The 22,887-nt window shown below is 37.0% G+C and overlaps 1 protein-coding gene across 2 annotated transcripts in view; it reads right to left on the reverse strand.

Moving 5' to 3' along the window:
* Positions 1-2,052: 2,052 nt before the first annotated feature.
* Positions 2,053-22,887, reverse strand: part of LOC108680810 (innexin unc-9) — a 46,275-nt gene continuing 25,440 nt past the window's right edge. Inside the window, exons 2-4 of one of the 2 annotated variants that reach the window (XM_018169724.2) lie at positions 9,677-9,775; positions 6,527-8,436; positions 2,053-4,630 (exon numbers count right to left, since the gene is read on the reverse strand). In XM_018169724.2, the coding sequence (XP_018025213.1) occupies positions 4,606-4,630; positions 6,527-7,956 (1,455 nt within the window). In that variant the 5' untranslated portion in view covers positions 7,957-8,436; positions 9,677-9,775 and the 3' untranslated portion in view covers positions 2,053-4,605. Of the gene's footprint in view, positions 4,631-5,910; positions 6,289-6,526; positions 8,437-9,676; positions 9,776-22,887 lie in introns of those variants that run through there. The other variant, XM_018169723.2, reaches the window with a different exon arrangement.

A 22,887-nucleotide genomic window follows, 5' to 3' on the forward strand; every position in this document is an offset into this window, starting at 1 on the left:
CTTCGTTCATGAGTTATGCGGTACGGGCTCGCAAGGATGACGTCATGACACCGAATCGCGAGATGCATTTTAGAATAGAATAGAAGTGTCGGCCCTGAAAAAATATGCCCATGGCCTGTTGCAGATTCTTGTACTTTTCGTGACTTGATTCACAAGGGATCCTGCCTTTGGACCCGATCTTTCCATAACTGACGTTTGATTGAGATAACTGCTGGACTTATTTCCTGTTCCGTAAGGTGCTAGGCATTTTAAGACTGAACATATGCATCTGCATAGCTTCAGCTAGTCTGTTCTTGAAGGCGTTCATACTCGGAGAGAAAACGATGCTATCAGGGAGGCTGTTCCACGTGTCGGTGACTCGCTGCGAGAAGAAAACATTTTGGGATCGGCTGCCATATTTGTTGTACGGTCTAGCTTTCACCTACGTGTTCAATCTACTCATCACTGTGCTTGTCTCTTTTTGAAGACTTTGCTCGGAGATGAGACTCTACTTTGCCGTTGATCCAGTCGTTATCACGACTATTTAAACAGAAAACTAGACAATGGAGGACGTTTCTTCAGTTTACCAGGCGTGAAATGAGGTAAAGGTAGCAAAGTTCACTACGTTACCACAAGACGTCGATGAGTAACTTGTTTTCTCTCTGCATCTTACAATGGCATTGACTTTGAATAATACCATTCCAACATGTGTACAAGTCTCTCCAATCTCTGCCACACAGTCGCAATGAGGTGATATGATGATGCCGTCAGCATCAGCAATGACCCAAGGTTTCAGCAGGTTTTCATTCAGCCGAATTGAGTGCATCACCTGAAAGCAGAAATTTATGCCTGTTACTGCGCGTAATTTTTATGCTATTATACATTTTCCTGGGGGCAAAATCTGTTACTTGCCAGTAGAAAAGCTACATAAGTAATAATAAAAAGTGATAATATATAAAGATCATACAACATTGTCATGAATTCTCATGATACATTATCATCACCTTGGCAGCAATGAGTTTTGTTGCAGTTGGCTGTTTTATGGGTGCATATCTCCTGCACCCATCCATCCACAAAATGATTGAAAGCTGCAAGCGTCTTGTATGCCTTGAATTCTTGTGAGGTGAATTGCTGACACCAAACACCAAATATTTTAGTAAATCACTGTGCGAAACGGGAGGCAGGCTTGCAAAATCCGCACACCACAAGCATTGCCAGCACTTCGTAGGGACCAACATCGTTAAGGTCGAACAACTTTCTTAAATACCGGTCTCTCGCTGAAAGAAGGAGTTTTTGACAATAGCTTAGTCCTTTTTTTTTTTTTTGCTCTTGCTTTCTCCATTGCCACCAAAACATCCCAACGTGTAGGAACGAAAGAGTAAGGTAAGGCGCGAGTGTGCAACAAACATGGCGGCGTAGCAACGCGGTTACGAGATAACGCAGGAGCTTGGCAAGCCCGATACGAAGAAACGATCAGCATTTCTGTGGCCGATTGTTAAGTTTGCAGTGAGACGCAGCCGATGGCGAAATCGGAAAAAACATTTACGACCTAAACATCACTGTTCGGCCGTTAGGAATGCATATTCAACGTTTCGTTCAAATATGAACAGTAGTAAACAAGATATATGAGGCTCTGGCTCACTGCAAATTTTGGACCTATAACCTTATAACTGGAAAAAGAAGGCGAAATCTAAAAATTAGTCTCGACCTAAACATCATCGTTAGGTTCTAGTGAACAGGTGTGCAAAGTTTCATCGAGCTGCGTTCATAAGTTTGGAAGATATTTTAGGCTCATTGAAACTTAGAGACCGGCGGCAAGTCCGGCCGTAGAAGTGTCCGAGAGGTATTGGTAACACGGACTCAATCAAGGCTTACTTTATTTATACTTTTCAAGTTCTGGCAGTATTCTTTCATCATTAAACATTTATTTTCAGTAGTCCAAATTTTCTCTACATAGATCATTGTTCCTCTGAGTTAACTGATCGTAAAGAAATGGGTGGAAAATGCCAGCCATATAACTTATTTTTCAAGTCAGGTTCAAATGAAACGTTCGACATTCAATTTCGTATTTATTATAACTTTTCTCAGCGAACTCTCCTGCATAAATATATATAATACAAATCCTTCAATATACTTTCAACGAGCTGAATGAAATTCAACTTAAAATTGTTTTCGTGTCGTTTGAATGCCTGGTTAAATTCTTGAAGTTATATTCGAAGCAGGTATTATAAGTAGATTACTTATTAGCTTAAAATTATTTGTGAACAATATCTCATTAAAGTCTATATTCAACACGAATAATAATTATCTAAGGTAGATAATCGAGATTGGCGTTTAGTGTTGTAATTTTATAAACATTGCAAAGCAGAACGAAGTCCTTGCTGATAATTTAAGCGAGCTGTGAACATGGCAGTAAAAACAATTTTTAGAGTCGAATTAATCTTAAAAACTAATTGGTATCTGGGATGTAATCACTGTGAAATTTGAATAAATTGTCAAATTTAATGTCTTATGGAAACAAGGTGGCTGGCAATTTTCACAATTATAGTGTTAGTGAGGATTATACTTGATTTTATTCTTTAACAGGTATCTATGACTTCACTAATTTGCTTGAAGCGGGGTAAAACGTGATTTGAATTGGTAGTTTGACAATTTATATAAAGTGGAAGTAGTGACTAATCCTCATTTAGTGCTTTATCATTGAATTCAAGAACTCTTATGGTTTACTGCAACGAAATTCCTTAAAAAATTATTTGTTTCTGTTATACATGCATGAAATCACTAAATGAAAGTTTCTAATTTCGAAAATTGGTGTTTTAAAATGAAAATCAAACTATTTTACAAAAAAAATGTTATTGTTATACTGGATAGTTAGTATAAACAAATTTTCTGTATCATTCATGCAGAGTACAGTTGCATTAACTTTACGATATTGAAAAAAAACTATTTTCATATATTGAACTGAGTACATATAAAACCTTTCAAACATCAATCTACATTCTCAAACAATGCAGTTTTTTCTTTAAAACCGGCTACGAAAAATCTAATTGAATTATAGCTGCATAAAAAACTAAGATCAAAGCGGAAATTATAGTGAACCTACAATTTTTGACGAAATTTTCCCTAGATAGATAGATGGATGCCTCCATTGCATGCATGCCTCCGTTTGGAAATGTACCTTGAGTATCACGATCTACTTCTTGTAAAAATAACTTCTATAGAACAGTAATATCGTATAAACAATATTTTACTCGCACAGAAAATAAGACTTGAAAGTTCGAACTTTTTTCCTGTACAGAGGAGTTCTGAATGGCAGTATGACAGGTCAAAGTTTGAGGCATTAATATTTACATCTAATTAAAACATCACTTGTAAATTTTCTTAAGTTATACATACTTAGACTAAACTGTAAAATGAGATTACTGATTATCGTATTTACAAAGTCAAATAACACCTAATAAATAACCCATTCGAATTACTAGAGGACATTATCAAGGATCTGAGACTTGGATGCGTTTTATTGCCTGAATATTTTTTAAGTGGTGTTCTCGTGATAAGTAGCCACCGAAGTGATAGATTGGCTAATATAAAATTCTAGAACTGGGCTTAGTTTCTTGAATTTAGGGTAAACTTTGCTTTAGGTTGCATCAGCCTTCCAAAACTTATTACATTTCATGTTTCGTGTACATTAATAGTTAAGAAAACACAAAGTTCTACCCACAGGTACAAATGCCGATTCAAATGAGAGAAATGTTTGGTGGTACAAGCATTCTAAACCTAAAAGTGCAGGGAAATGGTTTCTAAATACCATTATAACTGGGTTAGGTTTAGTATCAAATTCTACGCCATCATATTGAAAGACCCACTGCCTAACCTGTGAGTCTATCACGTTGGTAGGTAGGCGCTTGTTTGAGCCTCACAATGCTGCGATGCGAATAAAATAGAATAAAAGTGTCGGCATTGAAGAAATAGGCCCATGGCCTATTTATATATTATTGAAATAACGTGGCCGCGACTTACATATGACTCTAGAAGTCACTTGCGAGTCAGTTATGAGTCACCTACGAGTCAATTATGAGTCACTTACGAGTCGACTCACTTATGACTCTAGGAGTCACTCACCAGTCAATTATGACTTACTTTAGAGTCGACTCACTTATGACACTCATGATACTCACACGTGTAATTGGTTCCTCATTTTATTGGTTCCGTGGAAATGGCACTTGGTGGGATTAGGAAGATAATTAGTTAATGTAGCGATGGTTCAATTGCTATAATTTCGAGATTTGCAGCGCGATTACTTCGAGTTGTTGGCTCGTAAATGACATTTGGATTTCTATTTCGTTTCTCAAAGTGACTAAGGCTTTTCATTAGCGATGAATGAGGTGATGATAATGTAGAATTGTTACTAAGAAGTTTCAATGGCAGGTGGGATGAGGACCGAACATCTGATGACTGCAGAGAAGCGACCAGACTGGAAGAGTTGCGGCGGCGGGAGTGGACTGGCCGAAAATCTAGCGAGGTAGTCTGCGTGGCGGCGTTCATCTGAACGGCTCGATCTGGTGGTCGGTCAGTGTCACTTTGGCTTCCAAGGCAGGGTGTTGATCGGTTGAAACTTCGCAGCTGTCACAGCGATCCTCTGTCGTGCAGACTACCCCCGTTTTGGAATCCAACAATAAAATACTATTACCAACACATAATTAATATAAACCAAAAACATACAAAAGAGAAGGGAGCTATGATGTCGGCAAGCTGTAGACGAGGGTGATAATACAGGGGCATCACAACAGCTGATAGGGTTAACACGGTTTAAGCAACGTTTGACTGTGAATTTTATAATTCTATTTTTGTGGGACAAACATAAGCTGTCAAGAAACGCTAAGAGGAATATTAGTAGCACATGGATGACAAAAAGGAGTACAGTCTTCATTACTGGACGTATATACACTAATTTTGCAGAACGCCTGTCGATAATGACTTCTTTCTTTTGACTCAAGGTGCTTATATACGGGGCGACTAGTCGCGTCGATTACTTGAGTCGACTACAGTTTTGCCGGCTGAGAGCCTATACACGAGGAGTGTGTTTTTGGTACAGTCGGCAGTCCGCCAGTGCGACGTTGGGAGTTGTCGAGTAAGGTGTGTGCATGGTGGAAGCAAGCGAGAGCGCCACAGTTGTGCGCACTACAGCAACAGTGAGCCGAGCAAAAGAGAGAGCGATGAAATTGTGCATACTACGAAGGCCGAGGCGGTACTGGGGCCATGGGCTTGAAACAACTTGAGTTGCTTTGCGTGCAATGCACCAGCAAGTCGCCTCTGAAGACGTTAATCATCACAAATATTAGATGAGTCGACTAGTCGACTCAACTAGTCGCCTCGTGTATAAGAAGCACCTTTACGTCGATAATGCTCGCTTTTTCAACGTCGTCAGATTGTTTGGCAGAATAAGTTACTTCAAGTATTCCCTGGACACTTATTAAGCTAAAGTAATAAATACTGCAGTCCTTTTTGCCAATATGAAATGACGAAGACATTATTGTTGCATTCAGGAGCCCATTTACGTGCTGGAATAATCGAATTATAGTAACAAAAATTACTGAAGCTTCTTACCATCGCTATATAATTGTGTGAGACTTGCAATATATGATCATATGCGCCCAGCCCAAGCATGGAAATTTAGATTAGCATTGTATTGTTATGTAGAAATATGTCCTGCTCCATGCTCTAGAGAGTATTTTAGACTCAAAATGTGTTATAACTATTTCTTCGTGTAGTATTTATGATATTAAACACTCCAGACGTTTTAGTACATCTATTCAAATTTTTAAAATTGGATTGTTTTTGGCATAAAAATCCACAGTCAATTAGTTTTTTATGATGGTGTATCTATAAGGCTTAGACGAGTCTGTCATTGCATGGTTATGGTGCAGGTACACCGCAGGTTCAACACTAATTCTACAACAGAGGGACTTCGATAGGTCCATCTACTTGAAACTCTCAACTACTTGAAGGGTAACTATATCAACAAACATTAATAATACATTGTTTCCATTAGAAACAATCAGGCAAATGCAAACGTCATTTTAAGTCACACGTAAGGGGCATTTCTGGAACATTTTCGGAGCACGTGGCATTCGAGAACAATTCTTCGCGTAAGATGCATTGCTTGGACGTTTTACTTAACGGATACGCCAGTGAATATAACGTCCTTCACGTGAATCAGCAACGAATTGCATGTCTTGATACTACATGTAATAAAACTAACAATTTTCTCCATATCCTTATATAATCAGACCACGGCGCGATGATCTCCTGGAAGGAAACCACGTTTTTATATTAATTGCCTGTATATATTTTTAAAACTTAAGGTCAACGGATACATTTTTCCCAGAGAATGTATTACTTTATTAGAAGTTTTAAGAAAGTATACGTTATACCAAGATTCAAACTGATAAACGTCATCTTTCCAGAAATATTTGCCACAAAATGTTGGCAAAATAGTTTTTCAAATTAGATTTAAACACACACACAAAGGAGTTGGGGGCGTTACCTTATCTTGCCTCGTATTCTGGGGTAACTGGAGTAGCTGGGAGAAGCCAATTCGGGGTGATTCCACATGTAGCCTGGATATGCTCCTGAAGCCCCCGGGATGAAATGCCTCCCGTAGAAGCGATAGGGGGCAGATTGTGTGCTAGGTCCTGCCCCAGCAGGAGGCGGTTGAATTGGCCCACAAGAGTAAAGGGGTTGTCGTTGGTGCATGAACGTATCCGGGTCACCGCCATCTTGCTGGGCCTTTTCCAGACCTTCATAAAACTCCCAAAGCCTCTCTGTGAGGGTCGTGAGTATGGTTCCTCCGTGATTCATTTCAACGAGTCGCAACACAAGACAGCCGTCCCAACCCAGGTAATCGACTGCCATTTTCCTAGCATTGTTGTACAGGTCCTCCTTGCCTATACGACGAGTGCGCCACAAGTAGTAATGGATGAAGGCTATTCGGGAGCATGTCAGTGTTCGCCACACCCAGATTAGGCCACTATAAATTGTGATCGGCAGTAGTGTGGCGAAGAAAAACCACACGAACGAGAAAATCTTTTCGTTGAACAGGTTTATTGGAAGGACACACTGGCATGTGTAAGTTCGTAACGCGCCTTGCTGAGCAGCTCGAACTTGGCACAAAGTTTGCAAAGGGAATCGCGGTGATGTCCACCACTCTTTTTTCTGAACTAACTTTTCGAGAATCTCTAAGCCATGATACAAGTAGCCCTCTCCCAGAAAAACTGTCAGTAAGAAATACTGAACGATGATATTAACGACGTACAAAAGTTTTATCAACATGTACAGTACAAAGAGGGAAGACGAAGGAGCCCCAGCACAGGAAGCCGAACTGCTGCAGTCGAATTTGCACACTGTACCGGGGCAACATTTGGCGACGCCCATGAGGGTGTTGAACTGATCCAAAAATTCTACAATGAGTGCGTCTCTGTCAGGATGGCCGGGAGTGTATTGAGAAATTATGGTTACTTTCTTTAACAACCTACCGACCTTGATGCCCGAGTTTTTAGCAGTGGCGTTCCAAATAGCAAATGGAACATAGAACAGACCAGCCTCTACTAACAATATTATTGGAGCCCATTGGTAGTAATTTACTTTGATTCTTTCGCCTGTCACGGAAGCTGTACCTCCTTCCTCAAAAGTTACAGAGTGCACTCTAGTGACCAATTGTTTTTCCTCGTCAACTGGAATGATATAATACGTACTGGCCGTCCAACAATAAGAATTCACGTACCGAGCTTGTGGTTCAGTGAAATAAGTCGGTGTGAAACATTCAATTGGATCCCCTGCAAACTGTTTAGTAACCAATGGCAACGATAAGGATACTAAGATTAAAATTGTGTACTTTCTGTTCAACTTATCGACTCCATCATCGATTGGTACATTTCCTCCGACGAGGTAGCTACTGAAGTGAAGTAAAAACGACATGCCTTTTTTGGGCCTCAATCTATGAGGTCATATGTTAGGGAATGTAATTGTGTGGAGCTGTGTTCCAACATACATGGGGGCCACTATAAAGAATTATAGCCTTTATTGTAGGTTTACTGTAGCTAGCGTTAGAGTGGGAAAGGATGCGAAGAAGCAATCTTTACAAATCCCGGGTCTATAGTACTCATTTAACAGATCAATCATGTCATGAATCCTGCTAAGTTCTTCGTTATGTTTTGTTGCGACAATCACTATCTAGAGACAACAATGTACATTGCCAATACGCACAACTCTACTGTGTAGAAAATACACTAATGGTGAAGAACTGTGATGGTATTTACTGCCATATACTTTCAATCATCTGGATGTAAAAGGAAAATGTAGCGAGCTTAAGATGCGTACAGTACGCAGTGTACCCCAATCTAGAGGAAATTTTTCTACGGCGTTTTTCCCCTCCTTTATATCTTCGTTACTCGGACCCTGCAAAAAGAAGAGATAAATATTAATTGACACATCCACGCAAAAGATAATTTTTGATAAGTTGATCTCATTTCTGCTAACACCACTGTTCTAGCCGATTGTATGAAAGTAGAGCTGGACTGTATCATCTTAATTGTAACGAATTTCTGTAATTGGTGTCATTGACGATATAAATAACTGATTCATCTATTTATTTTATAATTCACAAATTTGTCCATTGTCTCAAGTTAAACCGCATATAGAAAAACGTATATGAATACAACTGCTTTCAACCGAATTAAACACGTTACACACAGCCACATTAGTAAGAATCACAATGAGCAACGACAGAATTTTCATGACTCTATCCTAATTTTTTAACAATCTATAGAAAATATGTAACATCTATTTTGACACGTCATTTCTCAAACAAAAATTATTGACCAAACTGCTCTGTAATAGTAAAAAGCTGAGATAATATTTTAACTAATCAACCCTGAAATAACGCTACGAGGAAATTTCGATGCAACAACACTTTTAAATAGCGCTAAGAAATAAGAATTTCAACATGGAATTGCCGTGAAATGGAACTAATCTAAATTTACATTTGAAACTACTCTAAAGTGTTGCCGAGAAATGGGGAATTTATATCAAGCTACCCTGAAATACCGTAAAGCTATTGGGAATTTCTATGAAAACTACCCTGAAGTGGCGCTCAGCTATATATAGGGTATTTCAAAAAACATCATACACCGAACTCGCTGACGGCTTCTGGTCGAGAGTTTCTGGCGATACAAGCGAACCGTAAAGCTTTGTCGCTGTGCCAGTGAACTTTGTGCTAATGATGGAACTTTGACAATAATTTACTTTACGACCGAAGACGGATGGGAGGAAAACAGTTTCATGCAAAAGATATTATTATGATATTTTATTGAGCCTGGAATAGCCGCCACACGATGAGACATTGATTGATCCATCGAAAGAGAAAGCTTCCAATTAATTAAATTTCACGGGGAAACGAGCATCACATAAATCGGCTGTGAGAAATTATCATTGTATTGGAATAATTTTTTTTTCCGTGTATCTTAATGGAAATATTTTTCAGACATGTTTCACATGTCATGTGAAATGTTTCTAAATATTTTACAACAAAACATAATTACTAGTTAGCGCTCAAAAACAGATTAAAACAGAGAAATTACATGTGACTAGAAAACAAATCGGAATAATCGAAAGCAAATCGAAATCAAAGTTGATATACTTATTCCCAGTATTGTCCTGAGGTCGCGTGCCGCCCTGGAGGCTCGTTTGGAGGTGCGGCCGAGAGACCTGAGGCGACCGTGAAGCACCGGCCTGCCGTCTGTAAAACATCGGGGAGATATACAATGCTAAAGGCTGCTACTGAAAAGTTAACTGTTTAATAATCAAGTTTATTGCTATAACGATTGATCAAAATCGCATATGTGTATGAGTTAAGTTATAATTAAGGGTCGTTAGTGCGTTTTTGCGTTCTGATATATTTGCTGTTAAAATAATCGATAGATGTAGTATCAATTCTTTCATTGCAGGTAAGTTCCCGTAGTTAGTGTTTAAGGCACTAGGTTGTGTACCTATTGTATTGATACAATAAAAAAATTGCTTCTCGACCCAAAGTAATTTTTTAAATTAAAAAAAAAAACAATAAAAAAATGTGAAATTTATTTCATATTAACGACAATGGATGAAAAAATGATTGATTTTTTTTTTCTTGATTTGCAAGGCGTTTAGCTGCCCCATTGAGCGGAACGATTGACTGGACAGGCGCGTTGCACAGCGTGATGGATGAGGCTGAATGAATGGATGGGGAGGAGGGGACGAGGAGGGAGGTGAGGGAGTATGAGGGTGTGGAGTATGAATGGCTATGGAGGTGAAGGGGAGTAGGAATGATGGTGTGGAGTGAATCATCGAGGAGTATAAATGATCAGAGAGATAGGTAGGGATTGTGAGAAAGGAGGAAAAGAGAGCTTATGGGAGTGAGGAGTATGAATGGTCTGAGAGGATGGGAGGAAAGAATAAAATATGAGTGAAAGTATTTAGTAATTTGGCGAGTAAAAATAGTTAGAGAGGTGGGGAGGGAGTGAGAGAAAAGAGTGTAAGTGTAGAAGTATGAGGGTGAGGAGTAAGCTAGTGAACGTGGAAACAGTGAATAGAAGAAAAGAAGAAAGGTAAGTGATAAAGAGCAGGAGAAAGACGAGGTGTGATAGCAAGAAAGAAAATGACGCAGAGAAATTGAGGAAAAGGGGCCAATTATCCTGGTATATATTGAAGGTATTCATCAATATATTTTTTGTGAAAGGCATATTATTAACTAATAATAGATCAACTAAAGCTATACTAACTTTAAATATTTATCCCCAAAAAACGCATGTCTGGTTGCCTTACTAAATGCCAGTCATGAATATTCACTAACGTGAGTTTTTTCTTGAGTCAATAGATTCTCGAATTGACTCATTTTCGTTCCACGACTCATTTTATTTCGTCGGTTACACCCACTTTCAAAGTTTTAAATGATGGGCGAAAATGAGTCGTGAAACAATTGATTAATAGCGACTCATTTAACAACATGTCTCGCGCTGCACACCTTCAAATGAATCTCCATATTAATTTATTTTTTTGAGTATACTCTACACTCACAAAAAACAATGAGCCATATTGTCCAAATAATGACACACTTCTAACCCAGAGCACAAGCAGAGAGTGGAAGTAGCACTGATACGGCCTTCTGTCGGGCGAAACTGGGCTAAGTTTGCCCACATCAGGACGGAACGTGCATCTCTATTTAAACTTTGTTTCACTTATTTCTCTGAGTGTAGAAGAGACAAATTACATCAACTTCTGGTGATCGCATCAGAGTGATGAGCAGCAGGGGTGATGAACACCAGCGATGAGCTGCCCTTATTGACAGCAGCTGGGGCTGGTAGTGAGATGGTGAATGATGAGCTCAACGATGGGTAAAAAGAGGGTAAAGGAGGGTAAAATTAGAGTAAAGTGAGATTAAAATGAGAGTAAATTGAGGGCTAAGTGAGGGTAAAAAGGAAGGCAAAGTGAGGGAAAATGTGTGGAGAGTGAGGGAAACTGTGGGTAAAGTGAGGGTAAAGTGACAGTAAAATGAGAGTAAAATGCGGCAAAATGAGGGTAAGATGAGGGTAAAATTAATTTAAAGTGAACAGCTGGCCAAATCTCATGTAATCTGACAATTTACTGATATTTTGTAAACAGCAAATAAAACGTTATCAGCCGGTACTTGAATTTTATCGACTGTAAGAAAGCAGTAGTGACGTGTAATAAAATTCAATGGATGAGCAAAAATGTTAGATTGAGTGATAATAGGAGTGTAATAAAAGAGTAAGTCCATACTAATATCGAAGCGTAATAAAATTCTTTCGGTGGTTAAAAATGCTCTATCGACGGGTAATAAAATTATTTCTACGGGTAATTATATTCTATGCACGGTTGATAAAATAATGAAGAAAGTTGAACAATTTTTGTTATTCTTTGATCTTTCGCGAAGCACCAATCAGAAATGTAATGCAAGACTCGAATATATTTTGCTGCTTCTCTTCAACCAATTTTCGAATAACTTTCAACAAAAGAACTTAAATCACAATTTGAGTCTGTTTAGATTGGCTAAGATTTCACATATACTACTATTTATCTTGATGCAATTCATTCCTATAGGTCATATAATAACTTATTATCGACTATATAAACGACGGCAATATTGTTGCACCGCTCCTGTTTCACAATATGTTTCTTATATTGGTTATTCAGCATTCAAATCGTACCTTCAAATCTCGTATTTAGCTCACTGAATCGTTGACAGAATTCTTTAGGTTTGTTTTACGAGACAAGAAACCAAATTTAACTTTTTGAGATAACTTTCGTTTATATATTTACTTATTATATGCACTGAATTGTCAGCACAGCTTCTTCACTCCTTCTCATGCTACCGGCTCGATGGCGGTGAATTTTTTCGCTTAATTTCTCAGCTACGGTGGATTTTCCGAGATGGCGGAACGCTTTTTCCTTCACTGGCCTATGGATTCACCCGTTTACGGGTCTCTGGTTGGAAAATAGTAGGTGTTAATGTACGTTTTAACGGTGCCCGCTATACAGGCTCCGCTCGTAAGGTTCTATTCAATAGAGCCACACAAGTCGTTCAATACGATCGCTTTGTTGCTATGGCGCTCTTTTTTATTTTGTTTTGACGTTCATTTTTTGGGAGCAGACGAGCTGGCGTTTCGAACGTTATCGTACAGGTTATAAGGTGTATATGAATTTCATATTTAAATTCTGACAATATTAAATGTGGTTACTAACTAAGCTGCGATCCGTGACAGCGTTCTATCATTCAAGAAATTTTAATGTAACGTAATTTGAGTGAATGATTATTATTATTTTTTTTAATTTAATACAATTACGCACCGCAATAAACTTACTCCCTTAAGGAAAATGATTCAAAGTAAAAATGATTCAAACAATTATTTAAATTAGAGTCGAATAATTTTTGAAAATTTCAATGGTATTTCTGTTATCAAAATATAAATGGTGCATTCAGTGAGGCGTTATCACCTGAAATTTCACTCACACACGTCCGCCTCAGTTTCTGTTTAGCGATACGGATGTGGCCAATAAAAATGTTTGATTTGGTTGCTTAGGAGATGACTTTGAATAACGCAAGATCTTACGCCGCTGGCTTCCCTAAAATACGACGTCAGTTCGATCTATTTGCATGTATTGGGCGCCGTGACAGAGATCGGTGCTCGCCTCTCTTGAGTGCCGTCTTGCCATTGACAAAACATGCAGACGAATGACCAAACTGGGAATAGAAAACACTTCTGCAATTGAATGCCAACAATGTCAAAATTAATAACAGAACTAAAAATGGTAATTAAATAGTATATTTATTATTTTACTAGAGAATGTATAGAAATGTACAACTGAAGGCTTACTAATCCTCAACAACCGGATGAAACAACTACAAATCCTTCCTTATTAATTGCATAACCAGTTATTTGCTTTAAATTTATACGTACAATGGGATGGACATTGATAAGATTAGTTTACAGGCCACTAAATTTTAGTGTTTCCGCCGTTCCTTCTAGCAAAAAATCTGCGGCCCGGATCTCGAGTGGACATTGCTTACGAATTGAGCAGAAAGAATAGATTCACGAATCTCGAGCGCGACGAAAGCGCAAGACAAAGTCGGGTCTCTGTCGCTCAAGTCGGAGCTTTAGAGCCAATCTCAGGATTTCAATGCGATTTTTTTCTGGCGGGATTCCAAAGCTGGCGGTTAAACCTTGAAGTGGCAATTCCGCGCACACTTAACGTAGTGAGGAAATGTCACAAAAAATTCTGGATTGAAAATAAGTTATTTGTATCCGAAGTAACTAATGACTGTCAGAATACTCTGAGATAATAAAAAATTCACCAGATAATTAATGAACATTTATAACAATCTGAATGGGCCTCGCTGAAATTTTATAAACGGAAATGAATTTTGTGGCCTTTGAGTATCACTTGTTGGCTGGAAGTCACGAATCTCATTCAGTAAAATACCGACGTTTGTGGAGTGCAGATATAACGCTAGGGAAATGATTGTTAGGGCAAATGAGGAACCTCATCAATTAAAATATTATAAAAATAAATAAAAAGATGAGGATTTTCATCAAATAAACAGTTGTCAAAGTTGTCGATGGAAAGGTGAGCAAAAACCAATGCGTTGTGAAGTGAACCACGCATTGATTGAGCTGCAATAGAATATTGAAGCTAAGAGTTTTAAAAAAGTTGAAAATGCATCATTGCTTTTTATGGGACTATTTTCATTGTAAAATTCATCACGAGCAATGGAAGGAAATTGATTGATGCTCTTTACTGACAAATGCGCTCATTGATGTGCGTAAATGCGCTCATGGATGAGCATGGAGGGCGTAAATGCGCTCATGGATGAGAATGGAGTGCGTAAATGCACTCATGGATGAGCATGGAGTGCGTAAATGCGCTCATGGATGAGCATGGAGGGCGTAAATGCGCTCATGGATGAGAATGGAGGGCGTAAATGCGCTCATGGATGAGCATGGAGGGCGTAAATGCACTCATGGATGAGCATGGAGGGCGTAAATGCGCTCATGGATGAGCATGGAGGGCGTAAATGCACTCATGGATGAGCATGGAGGGCGTAAATGCGCTCATGGATGACAGAGCAGCTGCAGCAGCGGACCGCGGCTGCCGGGTTGGCGAGCTGCCATCCTTCAAAGACCAACACTCAGAAAACTAAAGACAGGAGCTACGTAGACGGTCTGGAGACTTGCTTACTAAGTACCTTTGTAGACTACCAGGACACTGGCTACCTAGTGAACTATGTAGACTGTCGGGTTCTACTTTAAGCAAGAACCTTGGTAAACTATAAGTTACATTAAAACTTCAAGTGAATCGACCTGTGAAGACAATCATGTCTGGTTTTGACTAGTATCCTTTGTAGATCTATCAAGAATTTTGGAAACCATTTATAACCTTTAGACTAGAACAAAATTGAAGGATGTCAAAAATTAAGTTCATTGAGAGGTAGTAAATACCAAATTAGGAGGCAAAGGAAAGATAACAATCATACCCAATGACGTCTGTTCAAGATTTTTCGGGATTGAAAATTAAAAAAATCAGAATACACGGAAAACGAACTTCTTTTTTCTGTAAACTAAAGGCATTGGAAAAATGACCGTTGGAAGTTAAGAGCCATGCAGGATAGGCCCTTCAATAAGTTTGTGTCACAAACGACTCCTTGAAACAAAAGATCAAAGGCCGCTAGCTCGATCAAGTCGCTCAATATCTTACCAGCAAAAAATCCCCAGCATCGAAAAAGACGTGAAAGGTAATTTCATTTTCGGTTTAGATTTCAAAAACATGAAGTTCTTGTTTCTAAAGTCCCTCGGAAGTTAGTTCTTGGAGCGGCCAAACTGATTAATTTCTCGCAATGCAAACATTGTCACTAGAATCATGTCCCGATGCAGTGGCTGGAAAATTGGAATTGTAATATGCAACTAATAACTGAAAAATGTGGCAATATTTTCAATGAAGTCCACTATTGGCACCAAGATTTGACAGAAAAAAACTTGGAAAAGACTCGGGAGATGAAGATATGTAGATTATTGTCAACCTTCATCGACCAACGCTAAAATGATTGAATTCAGATTGGATATATTCTGAACTTTTATTAATTGACAAAATATTACTTTGGGAGCATCGAACAAAGTTCCTGGCACAATAAAAGTAACTTGCTTAAATACAAAGCATTGATTGAAAAATAGAATTGAAAATTTTGCTTGAAAAATCATACGATCCTGATTCAGACAGATTCTCGAAATGATTGTGCGTGATTCATTTCGGTAAATTTAGTGCATTAGTAATCACGTTGGATTAATTACTTGAATCAAAATAATTAATTTTCTATCTTCAAACTGATATGAACACGAAAAATTTGTTCAATTTTCAATACTTTAATATAATTTAATTATTATGAACAGAGTTGTGATAAATATCATTCAATTAAAATATAATAAAACCGCATCAATCTGATGTTTTATCGTCATGATTTTTAAGGCGTTAATTTATATGTTGAAATGTTGAATTTCTTTCTAATCATATCCTATAGGCCGAGTTAACCAGTGAAATAAACATTAAAAGTTGAAGAGTCGATTCAAAATGATATCAGACGACAAAACAAGATAAAAGGAATACACGGTTTAAAGTCATCAGCAATCATGATGTTTGTTCATGGCTACATCGATAATTACCATGTTTGGGGTAATCATCTTGTTTTGAGGTAACCTTTCATTTCGTTTGGTCACAGTAGACAGATGAAATAAATTGTAAAAATACGTGTAGTTTAAATCATTGAACGATTTGATATCAATTGCTAAATAAATGCTTGAAAATATCTGCATCAAAATGTTACCCGCTGCTAATGGGACGAAATTGATATAGATCTATGCTAAATGTAAGTATTGAAATTTTACTTTGTCTGTATTCTAGTAATTTTTTGAATGATACATATCTTCATCGATATTTTTCATGATTGTAAAATCGAAATAGTGTATCGTAAATTTAAATTTAAATAACTTCTAGTTGATAAAACTTCAAAATTTTATCATTGAAGAGCGGTAAATCAGTTGTTAATATTAAGTGTGTCCATGAACATGCAAATTCTTTAATACTACGAGGATATTTAATTGCTGCCTTCGACGATTCCAAGTTATTTATCTAAGGCGCCGTCATTAACGCGCGTAATTAATCCCTCAATAGCTCATAGGTATATAAATATCAACAGCTCTTATATAGCTCGTATATATAGATATATAGCTCAAACACCAGGAAACTTTTACATCAACTCTGAAACAATAATCTAAGACTAATATTTTTCTCTCAATAAAGTTTTAATAAACATTCGCATAATTTTTAAATGAATTCATGTAGAGGCAAACAGACTCAATTTTTGTAGACTATAAAGATGGCATAGCAGAATCTTGAGTTTACTTTTTAATAGCAAGTCTCATGGCGACATATTTTAATTGAAATTTCCAGCCCGACGCGATATTGAAATTCGGTTGTAAAATGTTTTTCTTAATTGAAGATTAATTAATACATTAAACTTAATTATGGGATGGAAATTGAAATTTTGGAAGAAACCCCCTGGATATTATGGCGATTGTCTTCACGGTTCGCGTTTTAGGGGCAAAGATGTCGCGGTCTCATGAGCGATGGCCTTCCCGGCAGAAGCGTTAAGTTCGGTCGGAAATTAGCGAACTTCTTGTCATGTCTAAACTCAAATAAGGTTTGAACTCATTTCTGATGATGGTGAGGGTAATTGATGATGTGAAAATCAAGCAAGTAATAGTTGGCTTGATTATCAGCTACAAATTTAATCTTATATGACTTCAAAAAAATCTCTGAGGCATATACTGTTATTTTTGGGTGTAGAACAATTGATTGGAATGGAATGAAAATTCGCTTTTTCAATATTTAATATTTCGACACTCAAAATTTGTTTTATTCTCGTTGAAATGGGCGTTCACAAATCGGATCAACGAAAAATTAAAAAGTATCATATTGATATGGAAGTGCTCCCAAAAATAAATTTTCGTTAAATTAAATATTCTAATTCTATTTATATTAGGAAACTTAATCGTAAAGTTTCTCAATTTCTCAGCTGGTCGCGTCTATTCAGCCAGCTATGCATTTCACTTCCACGCGCAGAGGCCAAATAGTTATTAGAAATTCCATCCTCTTGCAATATATTGCAATTCCATCATATATTTCAGTGCCAGAAGATACTAGTCGGTCCATAAGACATAGCCAGCTTTGTCCCGTGTCTATGCACCCATAGCAGGTCTCCATCACCATCACTAGACTCGCCAGCATCACAGGCAATAGCTGCCGTGGTTTGTTTCAGTGCATTTAAGCTGAAGAGTATTGGCGGTGAGATCTGCAGGAGAGACACCTTTGTGTTGAAGGTCTCCAAGTGCCTGCCTTTGTTCTCCTGTCTCGCTCAGTTCTCCTCTATACTTCCATAAATTCTCTCGCTTACGAACCTTCCAGCAGACTTCCCCATAGATGGTAATACGGTCAACCTTCTAATTCAGTTAATGGGTCATATCAAAGGTGAGCTTCCAACATTCATTTTGGTGAGCTACACTGCTGAAATATAAAACGTATAATAATAGTTGACAATTTAAGGCTAGCAAAGTCTGAACCGCATTGTGACGCTCAAAAACCGTCATCTGTTTATGCCTTGAAAAATAACAGAGCAGATGGTTTGACTGCCTTCAATTTAGTAATTAATTTGGAATCCGTAATCGCTTAATCAGTCTTTGTTTGATAAATTGGCAGGATTTCAAATTACTAATGGTGCAACAGTATTGGCTTCAGTTTTTCGAATCCTATGCGCGGAGACAAGTGCATAAATAGTAGTTTCTGTTTGATTACCGTCTTCCGTTACCGACATTGTGTAATTACTTCGTCTCTCTTTGAGCAAACAAATTTTAATGCCGCCAAAAAATTATGCAAATTACGCATAATATAATTAAATAACTTATCTTTAATCTTAAATTTCTGACGAACGATTGTTCTAAGTTGAAATTATAGCGCCAAAAGATTGTTTCCATTTGAATTTCAGTCTAACGATTTATTGCATTTCAAATTAACACTCGACAATTGTTTTCATTTGTTTTCCCGTATAGAAATTATTTTCTTTGTAAATGCTACATCAAACGATTGATATCATGTGAATTTCTGTGGAGAAAAAGTTCCATCGACACCGGAACTACTGATACCTTAAAGTCGGAACATCCAACGAAATCATTTATCCGCAAAAAGGCGTCGCGCGACATCCAGGTTCCACGTCGAAGTTTACAGAGAAAAAAGCATCTCTACAGCCAAATTAATTAATTTGGATGAAGCCAACTCCGGCCAGGAACAGTGCGTGTTTTTTATTAAATAGATAGAAATGGGTGTTGAATTTACGCGACACTATTTCATCGTAATTGAAATCTAACAGATTACTCGTAACGTTCGCGCGGTGACTGAACTTGGCTTGACTGGCATCAGCTAATCAGAAATTATATCGGCATCGTAAATCCATTGGCCAATCAACATTTAGTATTCAGGCTTCAAAATAAACCGGCCAATACTAAATGCGTCACCATAGCAGAACTCAGGTCATCCAGAACAGTTTTCGGTATCAATTTCTGTGCATGTGTACAAGTACTTGAAGAATATTATGTGGTGAATTTTCAAGGGTACAATCGTTACGTCCATTGTTCTAAATTTACACATCAGTTTTTTGGTATTCCAGCCGATATACGAAAATCCTACATGTTGCGTAAAATATTGATGATAGTTTTAGAGAGTACAATTTGTTTTTCATAAACCACACAGGAACATTTTCTCTGTTGTTAATTATCTTGATTTAAGAACACAATCATAAATCTTCATCATAAAGAACTTCATAAATCTTGAACAGAAATGAAACCTCTGAACAATAAAACTGTAATTTTCGCCCTTTAAATATTGCATTGGCCGCTGATCGAAATTATTTTATCAACAAATACACTGATTTGACAGGACAAACCGAAATGAAAAATTTCAGTCACTGTATGGGAAATTATAATAAAAATTATTAATAAATTTAAAACGAACTGGTTTTTTGCTGCTTTATTCTCCATAATTATCGACTCGATTCAAAAACTTTGGGCAGGATACCGAATTTTTAGACACACTTTTCACGGCCATCGGTTACGATTTCAAGTTAACTTTGACGTAGTACAAAAATTTTGCATATAAAATGTGGGCATTTTAATTTGCAGATCGTATGCAGCTTTTTCTAATGCTTTTTAAGATTTGGCCGTGCAGCTTTATCTAAATGATATTAGGATACTTTAACTGCTGCCAAGTATTATTTTATCCGACACAGCGGACGCCATTGATATCTCCGGCGAATTTTCTGTTGTCCGGCAAATTTTTGTTGAAAATTTTGCGTAAGCATGGAAGTTATGGCGTCGAGTTTTATCTCGGCTGGAGGACCGTGAATCACGGAGACTTGTGCCCTACTGTTGTGCTGCTGCTACACGATGTTAGTAATGTTACAAGAGCGTATTACTTATGTATAAAGGGTTTGTTACTGTTACAAGAGATTGTTATTGTTGCAGAGTAATGTAGTAGATACATGAGCTTTTTATGTAACAATAGGCTATCGTTGTTACATTGGATTATTATGGCTGCAGAGGGTCGCTACATTTTCAGGTATAGTTGTTACAAAGTAATGTTGGTACAAATCGTTGTGCCTGCAAGCAAAAGAGAGGTTGCTGCGGTCGCTGCAGGCAAATTACTGTTGTTACAGTGATTAAGTATATTTACACAGCTGCTGCATGGGTTTATAATTTCTGCTCTTAATATGAAGTTGTTACTGCTGTTAAAAGAAGTCATAACTTTTATTGTGTGTAACTGGTGCTGTTAACATGGGTTGTTATTGCTGATACAATAAGCTTTTGTTTTTACTGGTGATTGATGCTGCTGTCGGAAAGATTTTTCTTTAAGTTTATGCACGAAATTACACGACATTTGTTTCATCTCACGGTTTCCATTTACGTTGATCTTTTCTAATCGGCGCTGGCGATTGGTTTTACAATCAAAGCGCATCATAATTGCATCCGTGACTGCGGTAATTACTTCCTTTATATTTATCCTCATTAATTATTCTCTACCTGATGATCCAAAATCCCTTCGTAATCAGGGCCATGGTACACATAATTTACTTAATTAAAAATCTAATTATTGTGCATTGGTTGAATAGGTGTTCCAAAAAGGCTCATTTGCTTGACCACGTCAAACATAATCACGTTAATAAGATTTACAATTATTGCACACAGGTTAATTATTTGTTATATCAAGCGTCACTTGTTGGTTCATGGCACACATTCTTACCTTCATTGTTTATTTTGCGGCTAATCAACGTGTTGTTTTCTTGTGTCCTGCAGCCGTAATTGGCAATGTCTGATAACAGAACTAAGATAATTTATATACGAGAGTTGGCTGATAAAAAAGATCATTGCTTTATTATATACGAGCGTTGCTTGATTAATAGATCATTAGTATGTTACATAAAAGAGTAGGTTGATAATAATATGCGTTTACAAATTTCTTTTTAAAGACAACACTTCTGAACAATCCAGTGTCTTGGATGTTACACATGTACAATGAATTTCTAATTTTATTTTCAAATATTGAAAACAAAAAATATTTTTCAAAATTTTTTTAAGATATCAAAATTTTGTAAATTTTCAAAATTATTTATTCTGTCAATTGATTCATGCAATGTCTCTGACTTTATGCAATTGTGCGAAATTTCAGATCAATTTGACAGGTCAAATTGTGTCATATATGGATTATAAGATTTGTAGCTGACGAAATTATTTTTTAATTTTTTTATAATGAATTTTTTTTTTGTTTTTTTAATTAATAAAATTATTTATTCTGTTAATTGATTCAAGCATTGTCTCCAACTTTACGCAAGTGTGCCAAATTTCAGATCGATTGGACAGGTAGAAGTGTGTTAAATATCGATTATATAAGATTTGTAGCAAACAGACAAACAAGAAGTGAAGTTAAATAGAAGTGTTGTAAAAAGATCATTGTTTTGTTATATACGAGCGTTGGTTAATTAATAGATCATTAGTTTGTTATATACAAGGGTACGTTGATAAAACGTTCATTGTTTTGTTATATACGAGCGTTGGTTGATTAATAGATCATAAGTTTGTTTATACAAATTAAGGTTTATAAAAAATTATTTGCTTCATTATATCAAAATGTAAGTTAATTGAGAGATCATTGATTTAGAGTATGTGGATTTAGAGGGTATTGGATTGCAATATACGAGGGTAGATTTATTGAAAGATTCCTTGTTTGTTATGTACGAGCACAGGTTAATTAATTTTAAATTTTTTTCCGATACCCTATTCGTTGTTCCTTATTTGCTTTTCTTTCATCACTGGAATCTAGAAGAAAATATAACCTATCTTTATCGACAATTATTTACAGTATTGCTCAAAAGAAAAACCCATTATCTTAATATTATTGTCTCATTCCTATGGTGCGGCTAAATTTTCGTGAAACAACGTTTATTTTGTACTTGAGTGTATTTCTTCAGATATTTGTTGTTAATAGAAGTTTATTTATTTATTGCATTATTTCAAAATTTGGATCAGTATTAGAAATTGGATACAAATTGGTACGACTATACCTGCGTTTGTTATTTTTCCATGATTATCATTCTCTTACATTCATATTTTCTATCATTCACTTTCATTTATTCTCTTTCATTCATATAAATACAAATGAGTCTTTTCGTATGCTTTCTTTTGTATGCAAACAAAAGTCCTTTTGGGCAAATTGAAGTCCAACTTTGTTCTTTCCTTCGCCTCTACTTTCCATAAGAGTTCATGTAACGTTGACACTCAATCCCTCAATTCTCCACAGTTCCCGAGACCTCAAACAACTCTTGACGGCTCTCAATCACATCTTTAGAGCACTTGAGAGCATTAAAGAGAGATCGTGTTGAGGTCAAGAGTTCAGTATTACGCCTTTTCGCGATGTTGGCGCTACCCGACATCGTAACATTCTTCTCAGTTCTCATGTTGGGACAAACGCCCACCAGCTCCATCCCAAGAATATTCGAGACGTGACAATTTTTTTGTAAACGAAACGTGGCATATTTTGGAGAAACGAAACGTGGCAAACTTTGGAGAAATGAAACGTGGCAAATTTTGGGTTAACGAAACGTGACAAATTTTGGGTAAACGAAACGTGGCAAATTTTTGGGAAACGAAACGTGGCAAATTTTGAGGAAACGAAACGTGGCAAATTTTAAGTAAACGAAACGTG

The sequence above is a fragment of the Hyalella azteca genome, unplaced genomic scaffold (genome assembly GCF_000764305.2).
Source record: "Hyalella azteca isolate HAZT.00-mixed unplaced genomic scaffold, Hazt_2.0.2 contig9385, whole genome shotgun sequence".
Lineage (NCBI taxonomy): Eukaryota > Metazoa > Arthropoda > Malacostraca > Amphipoda > Hyalellidae > Hyalella > Hyalella azteca.